The sequence below is a fragment of the Grampus griseus genome, assembly GCF_964374135.1.
Source record: "Grampus griseus genome assembly, chromosome: 5".
Taxonomy (NCBI): domain Eukaryota; kingdom Metazoa; phylum Chordata; class Mammalia; order Artiodactyla; family Delphinidae; genus Grampus; species Grampus griseus.
This window is the reverse complement of record NC_138998.1, coordinates 70197882-70212467: the sequence shown is the minus strand read 5'-3', so window position 1 is coordinate 70212467 and position 14586 is coordinate 70197882. Positions and strand designations below refer to the sequence as shown.

At 50.5% G+C, this 14586-nt stretch overlaps 1 protein-coding gene across 1 annotated transcript; it reads right to left on the bottom strand.

Annotated features, from left to right (window-relative positions):
- Positions 1-10036: 10036 nt before the first annotated feature.
- Positions 10037-12200, bottom strand: FAM43A (family with sequence similarity 43 member A). Its single transcript, XM_082654862.1, has one exon. It carries the CDS (start codon positions 12188-12190, stop codon positions 10901-10903), a length of 1290 nt encoding a protein of 429 aa, XP_082510988.1. The 5' UTR covers positions 12191-12200; the 3' UTR covers positions 10037-10900.
- Between the last annotated feature and the right edge of the window lie 2386 nt (positions 12201-14586).

Below are 14586 nucleotides of genomic sequence, written 5' to 3'. Positions count from 1 at the left end.
GTTTCTGTTGCAGAGACTATGTATCTCTTCCCCAAGTCCATTTCCATTTCCTTATGAGCATACTGTTGGACTACATTTCCCAGCTGGCCTTGCAGTTACATGTAACCACAAATTGAATTCTGGCCAATGGAACATGGTGAGAAGTTGTGTGTGTCACTTCTAAGCCTGCCCATTAAAACCTCCAAATGATCATGCACACTTTTTCTCTGTCCACTGGAAGACATTCTCTGGCTGGAAGCAGGTGACCCAGAGAGAATTTTGAGGTACTAGGATAGAGGTCAGCAAATTTTTTCTTTAAAGGACCAGATGGCAAACATTTTAGGCTTGTGGGCTATACAGACTGTTGCAATTACTCAAGTCTGTTGCCATAGTGCAAAGCAGTCATAGACAATGTGTGAATGGATAAGCATGACTGTGTTCCAATTAAACTTCAAATACAAAAAACAACCAGCAAGTCCAACTTGGCCCATGTCTCCTGCTCTAGAAGATGGTGGAGCCACAATGTAGAAGGAACCTGGGTCCCTAAATGACTGCTTGACAACCACAAGTATTCACACTGAATATTGCATAGGTGAGAAATAAGCTCTCCTTATGTTAATCCAGTAAGATTATGGAATTTGTTAAAGCAGTTAACATTCTTTACCCTATTTAATTATACCCAACATATTCTATTCCTTCTGGTTGCCAAGTTCATGGATCAGGAAATGGACCAATGAGGAAGAAAACCCAAATATTCTTCTAAAATGGCCTTTAGAAGTACAGGGCTGGAGAGAGGTTGCAGGTAGGAAATTTTCAAAAGCATCCTCCAATCTCACCCTTTAAAAAAAAAAAAAAAATGTTCTGGAGGATTACACTTCCCCCAGAACCTAGATGAGGCAAAGTTTTAACTCAGTCAGAGTCTTTGAGAAGACCATCTTGATGGTTGAAAAGGATAACTATCTCTTTTGTGAAGCCCTCTATGGTCATCCCTCCCTCACTTGGCTGGGTAGCGGTGGGTTGGCTGCTTGTCCTGTGTTCCCTCAATACTTTACACACTGACTGCCCATACTTCTTTTTAGGTTGTACAGGTATTACATGTTTTGGTCTCTTCCACTGGATTACAAGCTCCATTAGGGCAGGGATGTCTTCTTGTTTCCCTAGGTGCACCCCATCCCCCACCTCAGACTAACCCACCTCACCCCACAGCCAGCACAGTGCTTGGCACACAGTAGGTGCATTATAAATGTTTCTCCAGTGAAGAAGAGAACTGGAATGCATGGATAAAGACAGGCACAGATTAAGTCAAAATTGTCTAGGTAATAGGTAGGGAAACATGTAATTTATCATCCAAACTAGGACCCTTTTGAGAGTGAAATGTGGCTCTACTATAATTATGTGAGGACATCAGGCATAAATGGGGACTGTCCTGAGCAAACCAGGATCTGTGGTCATCCTAGCAGAGGCCCCTGTGGATCGTGGTCTCCCACGATATAGAGCATTCCTCAAGGAAATTGGTGATTTCTATTAGTTTCAGGATCCTTTACGATTAAAAACAAGCCAAAAAGAAGACTCAGAGTACAATGGAAAGGAAAGGGTGACGTGATTTGAAGTTTTTCTTGGCCGAAATCTCGGAGGAACAGCATAGCTCTCTCATTGCGCTGTGAGTTTTCACTGATCATTTCACACTAATGCCAAGCACAACATCTTGAGTTTACAGTACAGCTCAGCTGCGTCCTAGAGCACAGTCCCAGGCACACCCACAGGAACCTGCACATGTGTGCGCGCGCGCGCGCACACACACACACACACACACACACACACACACACACACACAAGAGCACAGTCCCAGGCACACCCACAGGAACCTGCACATGTGTGCGCGCACACACACAAGAGCACAGTCCCAGGCACACCCACAGGAACCTGCACATGTGTGCGCGCACACACACAAGAGCACAGTCCCAGGCACACCCACAGGAACCTGCACATGTGCGCGCGCGCGCACACACACACACACACACACGCACCAGTTCCATCAGAACGAGAGGATCCTAATTATTCCTGTGTGTACTCTACCTACATAGCATGTCTCCAAGGAACACCTCAGAACTTCCACATTTCTAGAAAATAGTCTAAAGAATCACTCTAAGAGAACCGTGTCCATTTCAGGGACATCCATTTGAAAAGTAAATGAAATCATGATTGTGAATATTTGTGGAAAGTTTCAGGAAGTAGTGCGTGTGTGTGTGTGTGTCTGTCAGTCTGAGTGTAGAACAGTAATCACACTAGAAATACTGATCTGGCTGATCATCAAATTACAGAGAACAAATAAAACTCTAGCCAGAGAACACAGGCAGTTGCTCTCCCGCCGCAGCCGATGGAAGAGATTGGGCTGGAGGTGGAGCCGCATAGCTCAGGTGGCTATCTAGAGCTTCAGATGGAAAATTGGCCCATAATCTTTCCACATAAAGCATGCCATTTGAACGCCCACCTACTGTTTCCTATTCTTAATAGATTACTTCCTTGTGTTTGCCTGTTTTCCCTCCTTGGGTCCCTGGAATATGTTTCATGGAAAATGTCCCTGCCCAGCTATACATTCCCTCCGTGGAGGAGCCCCACTGAGGCTCACTCAGCCGACTGTGTTATTTCAATCTGAATATTCCAGCAGCCACCACTCCTTTCCTGGACTGCTCTTTACCGAGAGCACTGACTTATCCAACGTTTAGATTTTGAGCCTCAAAGCAACCTGAGCGATCGTTTGGTTAGCTATTACTACCTCCATTTCACAAAAAGAAACTTGCCCAAGGTCAAAGAGCTGATATACGGGAAAACCAAGGCTAGAACCAGGTCTCAAGTCCAATTCTCTTTTGGCTCTACCCACAGTCTCATCCCCCACCCCACCCCAGCCCCCCAGTTATTTCAGTTGTCAGTTAATATTGGACATTTGCTAAGACCTGGGTCCAAGAAATGAAGTGGCAGAGATATTACGTAACTAAAACCTCTTTGGACTTCATCAACGTGAACACCTCCTAAAGGGTCTGACCAGCCATGGGCTCTGTGAGCTTCCTTCATCAGCAACAACTGCTACAGATATGAGAGGAAGGGTCCCACACACCTTGGTGTGGCTCCGCATCCCCTTCGGGTAAGTAGTGTGGTTTGGTGTGGGCACAAACAGGACCACCTGATCTCATCGTGCTCCTTTAAAGAGATGAGCTTCTCTACTGGAAATCAGGTAGTGTGAGCATTTTCCCTGGGAATTGAGGACATAGAGGATGAGTTAGCCTGCAAAGGCTAAGACAGGTTTACCTGCAGAGGAAGCCTTGGTGGAGGACAGACAGCAGCTGTGGACAAGGAACTGCTGATGGTTTTGTAGATCTTTAGATGGTGCCTGGGAATCATTTGCAAGCCCTGATCTGGCACACAGAACTGATAGTAGGACCCAGTGGCCCTACCCACCCTCCCTCCTTGAACTCACGAGACCTTGGAAACATCACTTTCTCTGTGTATGAGTTCAGCTGCAAGAGTGTGACCTTTAGGAACGTGGCTTGTGACGCTAGAACATCGGTAATGTTAGGAGAGGTATTCCTTGCACTAAAACATTTTTTCCTGCCTACTCTGGCCGCCTACATCATGGCGCCTGAAATTCTCTTATTATGGGGTTTTATATCTCAAAGGCTTTTAATATCCAAGAATACCCTATTAAAATGTCAGTTCCCTGAAAAGACCACTTAGGTAAGAGTTTGGGACGCACTGTAGGCTTTAGGAACAATAGCTTGAGGATGCAAAAGTGTGAACATTACCACTTAGGGAAGGGAGGGAGGCAGGCCCTGTGCTTCACACACACACACTTGGCACATGTCACCAAGGCAGGGAGGGGAGAAATGAGAAGCCTGAGTTCTAATCGTTGCTCCACTGTAAGCTCCCTGCAACACCTGAACGAGTCCTTTCCCTTCTCTGAGCTTAGTGTCCTCATCTAGAAAAGGAAGGGACTGGTCTGGAAGTGCGCTGAGGTTCTGTCTGGCTCTCAGGCTCTCAGGGAGAGTAGATGATCTTGGAGTGAGCTGGTGACCTCTTGAGCCATTCATTGTTGGCCAATCCTGGAACAGAGGGGAGGGAGAATCCCTGACAGGCAGCAAAGAATAAATTCCCCTAGGAGAGGGATCCAGGATTGAGATGGGTTCTGGAGTAGGGAGGAGCAAGAGGGTGGGGAAGATGCCCCGGGATGCCTACTCCCTCTTTTTTTTGCAGTACGCGGGCCTCTCACCGTTGCGGCCTCTCCCGTTGCGGAGCACAGGCTCCAGACGCGCAGGCTCAGCGGCCATGGCTCACGGGCCCAGCCGCTCCGCGGCATGTGGGATCTTCCCAGACCGGGGCACGAACCCGTGTCCCCTGCATCGGCAGGCAGACTCTCAACCACTGCCCCACCAGGGAAGCCCCCTGCTCCCTCTTACTCCCAGACTTGTTGCCGGTGGGTCCTGGTCTCCCTTATTAGGAAAACAAAACACCGTGCTACCAGGTGCCCTTATGGTCTTTGATCAGATGCCTGGGCTCTGCCAAGTCTCCTTGGAGAGTGGCTGGGTTGCTTTCAAACTACCTTATCCCAACCAAAAAAATACAGAGAAAAAGAGGGTAGGACTTGGAGTTAGGAGACCTGACCTGACTTCGAGCCCCAACTTTCTGAGTGATCTTAGGGCAAGTTATTTTATGTTTCCTAACCTGGCCCTTAGATACAGTATCAGTCTGCATTTTAGGACACAGCATGGCCTCCAGGTTTTGAGGTAGTGAAAGGGATGTCTAGCAGGCAACTCCTGCTCTGGCTTGGCCAAGAGACTATCACCTCCAAATTAGACTCTGGTGAGGGTCCAGGCCACAGTGAGTCCTAAAGATGTCCCCAGAGCCCCAGACAGTTTCTAGCCACAGTCAGAGGTTTCTTCTATTCTCATCCACTAGGGGATGGAGGAAGGCAGAAACACACTTGACCTTAACCTTTGCTCCTTCTTTGATTCAGAACTCTAGTTTTGCTATTATCTAATGCAACCCATCCATTTTACCTATGAGGATCCCAAGGGTAGAGAGGGGAAGTGACTTGACTGGGTCAGTGCAGACAGAGTCCGGATCACTTCAAGGCCTGGATTCAAGGCTCTTCCTTCAGGCTTCTGCCATGCCACATTTTGTGAGCCTTCATTTGGCTCAAATTACAGGGAGGGATATGGGCAATAACTTTGGTGACTACAATTCCATTAAAGCTAATTCCAAGTAAACCATCCTTCTCCAAACCGGAACCATCCCTTCCCTAAGAAGGTCGGGGAAGTTCCAAGGAAAATCTTGAGAACTGAATCTACCTGATGTGGAGTGGAGGAGTCAATTGAATCCCAGTCTTCCCTCCCTTCCAAACATAATATCCTTAAAACCTTGGCTCCTCCATCTGGGTGATGACCTTGAACTTTGTCAGCCCTATTCTCATAGCATGAAGTGGAATCACCCCCTTTACTTACTCCCTCCTTAGCATTTCCTGAGCACCTACTAGGTGTTGGGCTCTATGCTAAGTTTGGTGAATCAGAGATGCCTAAAGTCACATGCCTGTCCTGGGAGAACTCAGCCAACCAGGAGGGATACAGATGATTAATAAATATGGTGCAAGGGAAAGAGCTCCCCCACGCTCAAACTACACCTGCTCTTCTAGGGCAAGAACTTGCCAGACCAGACCTCAGGGGTGGGAATAAGAGGAGACCAAGTTTCTCTGGGGGTGGCCACCCCACCCACCAGCAGCATCCTTGCCAGGAAGACAGACACCTGGCCCCTCTACCTGTGGCATCATGCAGCTAGTAGACACTCATGTGCACTTGTTGGTGGGAGTGGCACGTTGAAGAATGGCACACACGTTTATCATCCAGCATCTACCATGTGTAAAATGTAGGGGTACATAAGAAAGGGGGAAACAGGGCTTCCCTGGTGGCGCAGTGCTTGAGAGTCCGCCTGCCGATGCAGGGGACATGGGTTCGTGCCCCAGTCTGGGAGGATCCCACGTGCGGTGGAGCGGCTGGGCCCGTGAGCCATGGCCACTGAGCCTGCGCGTCCGGAGCCTGTGCTCCGCAACAGAAGAGGCCACAACAGTGAGAGGCCCACGTACCGGAAAAAAAAAAAAAAAAAAAAAAAAGGAGGGAAACAAAGAACAATTCAACTGCCAGGTTCTGCCATCCCAAAGCTAAACATCTAGTTATAAGTCATAAAAACTGGAGGAATATGAAAAGAGCATGGGTTTAGGAGTTTGAACCCCTGGGTTTTGGTGTCTCCTTGTATAACTTTGGGCAGGACATCACCCCTCTGTACCTCATTTGTTCATTGCTAAGTGGGGGGTGGGCAGGGCCAAAGCATGCCCTGGAGTTGCAGGATTGGTGCTGATGGATGACTGTGTGCTTGGTTTGTTTTTCCTTTAAAGTTTGGGCTTTCTTTTCTTCCATGTGATTAAAGCCTGAACTAGGTTTGTGGGAAGAAGGAAAAATGAAGCCAGGATCAGGTGGGAAGCTGGGTAATAGGAGAAGCCCAAGGGGAACGATGTGTTACAGGAGGAAGTGGGGTGGGAGATAGATGAAGAAGAGAACCAGGAAAGGAGGTGGTTGGAAGGGCTGCTCTCCCTCGGAGTTAGAAATAAGGGCCTTTGCTGGTGCCACTGAACAGCCCTAGAGCGGTGAAGGAATTAGTGTCAAGCTGCAGGGCCACCTAGCCATTCAAACCACCAAAATGGTGGTTAGTCAAGGCTGTTCAGATTGGGTCACTCCAGAGCTGGCGGGGGGGGGCGAGGGCCGGAAGTGGGGCTGGGCCCAGGCACATTGTGAACATGGATGAGCTAGCAGGAGCAGGAAACGCCCCAGCTAACCATAAAGCCAGATCCAGATGGGGCCGAGCACATGGAACATTCTCCAGGGTAGATCACATGCTGGGTCACAAAGCAAGCCTCAGTAGATTTCAGAAAACTGAAATCATAACAAGCATCTTTTGCAACTACAACACTATGAGGCTAGAAATCAACTATAAGAAAAAAACTGAAAGAAACACAAACATGTGGAAGCTAAACAATATGCTACTAAACAACCAATGGATCACAAGAAATACCTAGAGACAGATGTGGCCAAGTACAGAAAAACCTGGTGGCAAGAGTATAGAGCGCCCTGGCCCTAGGGGCCTCCTGCCCGCCTGGAGCCCTGAATAGTTTCCCACGTGTTAGGCGAGGCTCCTAGCACCAACAGTCTACGCACATTGCTAGCTCTGTCACGCATCACTTACCAGCAGATGCTCAGGCTACGGTTGCATACCACACAGAGGAAAGAGTTCTTCTTATTACATTACTAAACCCTTTAGAAATGAGGGCAACGAGCTCCTAATAGAATTGTTACGTTTCTCATGGTTCTTGGTGACTCCCATGCGGTTTTCTAATCTCCAGTGTGGTGCTAGGGGTGGACTTTACCAGCCATTTCTTTCTCCTTTCACAAGCAGAACCCTTAAAAGCAACTCTGTCCCTGGGAGGGCATTGTGCTTTCTCAGTATAACAGAGCCTTTCTAATTTGTTTAAAATCTACTCTTCTGCTGACTGCGGGGCAGTGAGGGGGAAGGTTTTCTTTAGGAGGGGAGCATGTGTGTGTGTAGAGTGGGTGTTGTCTGACACCCACTGACTGTAATAGTTGAGAGGCTATGTAATACCATTGTTTATTTTACTCTGCCCTACTCCTCTCTCCTTCTGCCTCAACACACACAAAAATTGTACAAACAGGGGATGTTTGTGCCCAGAGAGGTGGAGAAACACCTCCTCCGTGGACGCATGCGGCCACCCCTGCAACCATCTCTCTTTCAGCCGTAAGTCACTCCGTGTTTCGTGCAGTCAAGGCTGCAGTGCTGGACACCGAGGATTACTTAGGCTGGGGAAGACTGTGGCAAGAGTCTCACTGCATTTAAAGTACCATCGGGTAGTAAAGGAGAAACGTGAGCCTCACCTTGCGAGACGGAAAAGCTAAATTTGATGAATAAACCAGACCTCAGGTGCTTTCTGGAACGTGTATTTCCACTACTTCGCTGTGCTTTTGTCACACCACGCTTTTCCTTCTGAGCGTCAAGAGTAAATCGGTTTTCCGGTTTTATTTTGTTTTTTCATTTAAAACATCTCTCCTTACGCTAGTGATGTCATCCCTGGAAGACTGAGATGTAAGAAGAGGTGAATCATGTATCACCTTCGCATCTCTTCTAGAATTACATCAGCCAGAGCCCTGGGGTGCAGTGGGGATAAAAGCCAAAAAGTAGAGGGGAGGAAAGAGGGAAAGGGAGGGTGCCGGTGGGGGGAGGGAAAGAGAGAGCCGGTTCTTTTGCAGTCTGCTTATTTTCTTCTTTCTCCTTCCTCAACCCCTAAACACCCCTTCCCTATTTATAAATCAGATAACAGGAAAAATCAGACTTTAAAGAGACAGTTGCCTTATATTTATTGATGGTGTTGGTGTAAATGTCACTTGTCTGAACTTTCTGACCAATCACCATACCCCCATCAGTCACAGATGAAAGCCACCTTGGCATTCATTGGACACATCAATTGGATTAAGAAGGAAGACATGAAGACCCTGCCCCACCCCCAAGTATTCATCAAATGATCTTCACGGTGATTAATGTTCTCATCAGTTTCAAACAGCAAAGAAACTGGCAGTGCATGGAAATAACCTGAAATATGAAATTACTGAAATGTGAAATCTAACCATGCAAACTAGCGATGACCCACAGCTGACCTTCCTGCCCTCTCTCTACCTGAGGGTTTGAAAACATCATCCAATAATGTGTAGCTGAGGTATTCAGCAAAAGGGATAGGGACTCTCAACCAAACCAAAATATAACAGAAGAGAAATATAAGCTAGGCCTTGTTCTAATGCCCTCAGAAAGTGACTCTGAATATTTTTCAATTTCCCACCCACCCACCCACCCTTTGCTTTTCTAAAGATCATCTTATGCCTGAACCACTCCTGTTAATTAGGGAGAAAATCTACCACCCCCCTTCCTCTATGGCTCCAGTGAATTCCAGACTCCCTAGGATCACTGGGTCTAGCTGCTCCGAACACATTTATGATGAAAACAAAACCAAGGGCCTCAGGACGCTACACGAGGGAAGGCCAGGAGAGCGATCAATTTCTGCAACATAGGAAAAGGGGCCCATAGGGGCAAAGGGAAAAAATAGTTTGCAGAATGCACAGTTTGGGCAGAATCTTATTACAGCTTCCAGCTGATCGGGTGTAGCCAAACTAGAGACATCTGTTTGGAGTTTACAACAGAAACAAACACACGGAAAGCATGAAAACGCTAAGACACACACACAGACCAAGCTCTAGCAGTTCTTCTCCGCCTTGACCTCCAAACCATTCTCCCACTGGGTCATGCTGGGTTGCAGAAGGAAAGGAAATAGGCTCTTCCACCTGCCCCTGCCCCGACCCCACCCCACGTGCACCATGACTCATTCAAGCCATGACTGGAACCTCTCCACTTTCCTCTCTCCTTGACTTTCCTCCCAGGAAAAACAGAGATGCTCCCACTCCTGAGAGCATCGTGGGGACTTTCCTTAGTTCTCTAATTCACACCTTTAAAGCTCCTTGAGCTGTCTGGAAAGGAAAAGGTGAACCACAGAAGAAGGTGGTAAAACCTCAGAAGACCTTGAAAGTCACCCCTCCCTAAATAACCTCACAGGTCTGGCAATGAGGAACAGAACTCAACCGGCATCTCCAAGAACTGCCTCAAAGAAGTCAGAAAAATCCTACGCTCACACAACTAATAATAAGTGAAGAACACGGCCCTAGCTGCAGCACACAGAGTTGCAGAGGACCAGAAAGGCCCCAGGCTACGCATAAAGTGGGTTCCCCTTCCCTAATTACCTCCAAGCCCCGCAAAGGACAATGACTGTCCTCCCACTCCATCCCAGCCATGGTCACACCCTCTGCCGCCCAGCCCCACGGCCAAGCATTTTCTGAAGCAGGTCTAGACACTCACCTGTTCTGTTAAATTTTCCTCTTTATTCTCTCCCCACTGGCGGGCAAACAGAACCAGAGCAGTGCTACTCTTTAAAAATAACAAAATGTTTTATACACATTTCTGTATATACAACTGAACAACATTTTACATGTCCCTTTTGCACAGCAAAAGATATAAACATTGGACTCTGACAACAGTTATGTACAAAAAAAATGTCAAAAATACTTCACAACAGTGCAAAAATATTTTACACAGTATCATGGAGTGAGATCTTTTGAGCGGAAGCAAGGTGTGTGTGTTTCTAAAGGAAAACTCCTTTTTTAGATATTAGATGTCTTTAACTGTAAACAAAATGCAACTTTCTTTCTCCCCCCCTCCCTTCCCCACCAGTTATTTGAGGAATTTGGCAGAATTTCAAGGGTCTGAGTCTGAGGTAAACAACCCAAGCTCTCGCACCAAAAAGACTGGGGGCAAGGAGGTGGCACTAAAGCCTCAAACGTTGAGAGCAAATCTTTTTTTTTTTTAATGACATGTCAGTGACAGCGCCAGGCCGCTCCCAGCTGGGGGCTGGTGGAGGAAGTTAACCCCTCCTCCTCAGGCCCCAGCTGCCCACAAACAGGAAACTGGCCAGCAGGCACCTCACGCCTGCGGGGCTTTGCTAACACCAGCTGCCCTTCCCCTCCCCAGACCCCAGAGGGCTGCCTCTCTCCCCTTCCTTGTAGGGTTTCCCTCCCCCATATCTCCACGTGCAATCTGAGCCCTGCTTCAAACAGAGCCAAACGTATGGGGGTGGGGGAGGGTCTGGGCCTCAAGTGTCCCCTTTCCCCTTTCTTGGGGGGGGGGTCGGGAAGGTAAGCAAGTGGTGGAGAGACGGGGGTGGGGTGTCACGATGCGGCAACAGGGGCGCGCACAGGACATTGCTGGGAGCTCAGCCCGAGTGGGGCTCGTCTGGTCTGGCGCAGTCGGCGGGGTCCGACTGGTCCCCGGCGGTGGTAGTGGTAGCTTCCGGGCCCCCTCCTTCGATGGAGCTCTCGCTACCCGTGCTCTCACCCGACAGCAGGCGCGTCACCCGCAAGTCGGCCTGCAGGCTGCGCACGTCGTTGCCGAAGCTGAGCTCTCCCAGATCATTAATAAGCTGGGACAGCTCGGCCTTCATGTCGGAGGTGCTGCCCAGCAGCAGAGACGGCGACCCAGCCCCAGGGCCCGGCGAGACCCCGCCGCCCCCCAGCACCTCTTCGCGGCCACTCTCCAGCGTGTCCAGCAAGTCCCCGCATTCGAAGTGCATGGCCACCACCAGCGCCCGCTGCGCCTCGGCCTCTTGCTCTGCCGGGTCGCCCTCCCCGGCTCGGTCCTCCTCCTCATCCCCCTCCTCCTCCTCCTCCGGGCAGCCCTCCGTGTGCACCCCTCTCTCTTCCTCCTGCAGCTCCTGCTCCTGCTGTTCGCCGAGCAGATCCTCGGTGATGGAGCCGAGCTTGGGCGCGCTGCGGCTGCGCTCCACCGGCGGCTTGTAGCAGCAGGGTCCGTGCAGGAGCAGCTTGCGCAGGGGCACCAGCGGGATGGTGTGCGCGCCCACCAGCTCCTGCTGTTGGTGACGCGCGTCGTCCCGCCGCTTGAGCCGTTTAAATTCCGCCAGAGCGTTGGCTGACGTCTGGTAGAGCAGCAGGGCCATGGCCTGCGCCTTCTCGGGCTTGGACACCAGCACCGCGTGGCAGCGCAGCATTACCGCCTTGTGTTTGAGCTCGTGCCGGTAAACCCAGGCGAAGACCTTGGGCAGTCGCGCGTCCGCCACGCAGTAGGTAACGCGGTGCAGCAAGTAGAGGTGGCCCGGGCGGCGCAGCGCACGCTCCTCGGCGTGCACCATGCGGATACCCTGCGCACTCACAGTCAGCTTCATCTTGGTGCCCTGACGGCCCGCCTCGCTCTTGCTCCAGATCTTGCCCACCGCTAGGTCGGTGCAGCCGTCGCCGCGCGCCTGGATGGTGGTGGCATTGCCCAAGTAGAGCACGGTGTAAGTTGGGTCCTCGCTGGTGATGTGCAGCTTCTTGCGCTTGGAGCGGAACATGCTGCCCACCCGGCTGAGCGCGCCTTCGGGGCACGCCCGTGCCAGAGAGCTGAGCGCCGAGTAGTGCAGGCTCACCGCGTAGCCCTTGGGTTTGGACGCCTGCCGTGGCGGCGCCTCGGCCAGCAGCTCGAACTTGTGCTTCTTCCACGGCAGCATCTCCGGAGGGCGCCCCAGCGCAGCTGGGCGGCGGCGGCGACGGAGCGCCGATTGAGAGCCCGGCTGAGCCACCCGCCCCGGCCGCGCTCGGCCGGGGCAAGACCGAAAAATAAAACTCTGCTGGGAGTGGCCCAGTCGGAGGGAGTGGGGGCGGGGGAGATGTTCGAGAACCCCGCCGAAAGAGGTAGGGGTAGAATTTTTTAAAGAGGATTTAACTGCAAGGAGAGGGAGTGGGTAGGAGCACACAGATTTACCCCAGCCTGGGCAGGACCAGGGCAAAGAGTCTTGGGCAAGCAAAATGAGAGAAAGCACGAGAGTGGAGCAGAAAATGTCTTTAGAAAAAAGGGATGCGTGCGTGCAGCAAAAGCAGCCGGGATGGTGCGAGAATACGCAGGAACTCCTCGGCGAAGGTGAAAAGGGGCCCCCTCGCACACACACACAATCCGCAGGGCTAGGTCCAGAAACTGCGGAAACTCAACCGCGAGTGTGCCCAGGGGTCGGTGCTCCCCACCCCCAAGGGGTGCTGTAGGCAGAGAGCCCCTCGATTGAGCGGGTCCCAGAATCAGCTGCTTGCCCCGAGTGCGCTCAGATGGTGGGTCCAGCTGGCCGCGGCGGGCCCAGCGCAGCAGTCCCGCCGTGGCTCACTGCATTTTCTCTCCCGCAGGACGCCGGGGACTCTGGCTTCGCCGGCTCACTGTCCGGGCTGGCTCCGCCAGGGCAGCGCCGGCCTCCGAGGGCGGGGCGTGCGCATGGTCGGCTCCGGGGATGGTCGCTACCTCATTTCTTCTCTCCGGAGGGTGTCCGACTGCGCTCCTGGGATCCCCTGGCTCGGCTGCCCGCCTTTGCAGCGCGCCCCCTCCGGTGTCGCGAGCCGTAGCTGCCTCGCCAGCCTCATATCCTTGCCGTCTGGGAGGAAGATCTCGGGTAAATATAGGCCGGCGCGAACCATTCGCCGCGCGGGGACAGGGGAGGAGCAGAGAAGAGGATCTGTTTCGGGCTTGGAAGGCCGGCGGGTTCCTGGTCTCTTAAAGGGACCTGGTTGCAGCCATTGGTTGAGGGAAAGGGGAGAACGGTCCAACCTGGCAATTAAATCCCAAGTTTACCAGCAGAAATTCTGTAGAATTTATCTACAAAAATCGCCAAGACCTTTGGTTACCCCGCAAGAAAAGCAACTTGAATTCTGACACTCCACCCCCCAGCCTGAATTGCAACTCACTGATGTGTGTCTCCATCGGAACTTCTGGGGGAGGTGGTGGAGGGTGGGATTTACACTATAAAATACAAAAAGGTTGGGGAAATAGTGATTCTTTCCGTGTGTAATAGCTTTCTGAAATTGACTGGGTGCTGTTTAATTTTTTTTTCCAAAATTTTATTCTATTAAAGAAAATAAAGAGGGGCAAAGAAAACGCTGAGACTTATCTTTCACTATCTTGGAGCCCTTTCTCCACAGGCAAAGAGCAGATAGTGAAAAGAGAGATGAGTGGTAATGGGATGATTAGCGTGAACACTATAGTATGTGTTTGGTAAATAAGGTGCTTCCAGCTTCTAACCCCCAGCAGTGCCCCCTCCTTCTGTCAGGCCTCAGAGTAGAGCAGTTTTCTGAGATATATTCAATTTCTAAGTGATGCTTGTGTGTGGTTAGAACTCAGTTTATAATTTGGCAGGCCAGTCATTCAGTTTTATTACATCATTGTCACATTATGGATGAGAATTCCTAGTAAAAATTCAAATGATGTTTTTTATTTGTGTCAAATAATGCCCGGCCACCCTCCACAGAGAATGATTAACATTAATCATTCTTTTCTCTTGTGCCAGCTGGATAATGTCACTTTAATCATCTGGCCGGCTTGACCCTTGGCTAGTAACTCATTTCTGGGCCCTCGAAACAACGGGCTTGCCTCTACGGTCTGCTCAATCAAAGCAAAACCACTTCTAGCTGGAATGTGCACGTGACCCTGCGTCAAACTCCCAAGCTCATCCCAGAGGAGGAGAGTAGGCCCTCCCACTCCCCAGGCCCAGTCTACTGGGGATCTAGATGTCTCTGGCTTCCATACCAGGTTCTGATTTCAAAACAACTGTAACTTCTCATGGAAATTCTCTGACCCTCTACCTTTACTAACTTTTAACCTTTCTTTGAACTCTAACCCAATTTTCTAGAGTCACTGGCGCTGCGCTTCAATTTAACTAACTTTCCTGAGTACCTTTTGGTACCAGGCCCTGAGCTGGGAACAGACCTAATTCCTGTCTCCAAGAAGCTCCCAGTCCAATGAAGGATGTAAACTTCACCCACCTCTGGGCTTCTTCTGGAATGTAAGTTCTGTGAGAGCACCCTATCTCCCTCCAGTGCCTGACACTACTTAATTGTTGAATGAATGAATGACGTATGCATGTAAACA

Coding starts and splice junctions, on each gene's coding strand:
- FAM43A (XM_082654862.1), bottom strand. CDS start 12,190: ATGCTGCCGTGGAAGAAGCACAAGTTCGAGCTGCTGGCCGAGGCGCCG.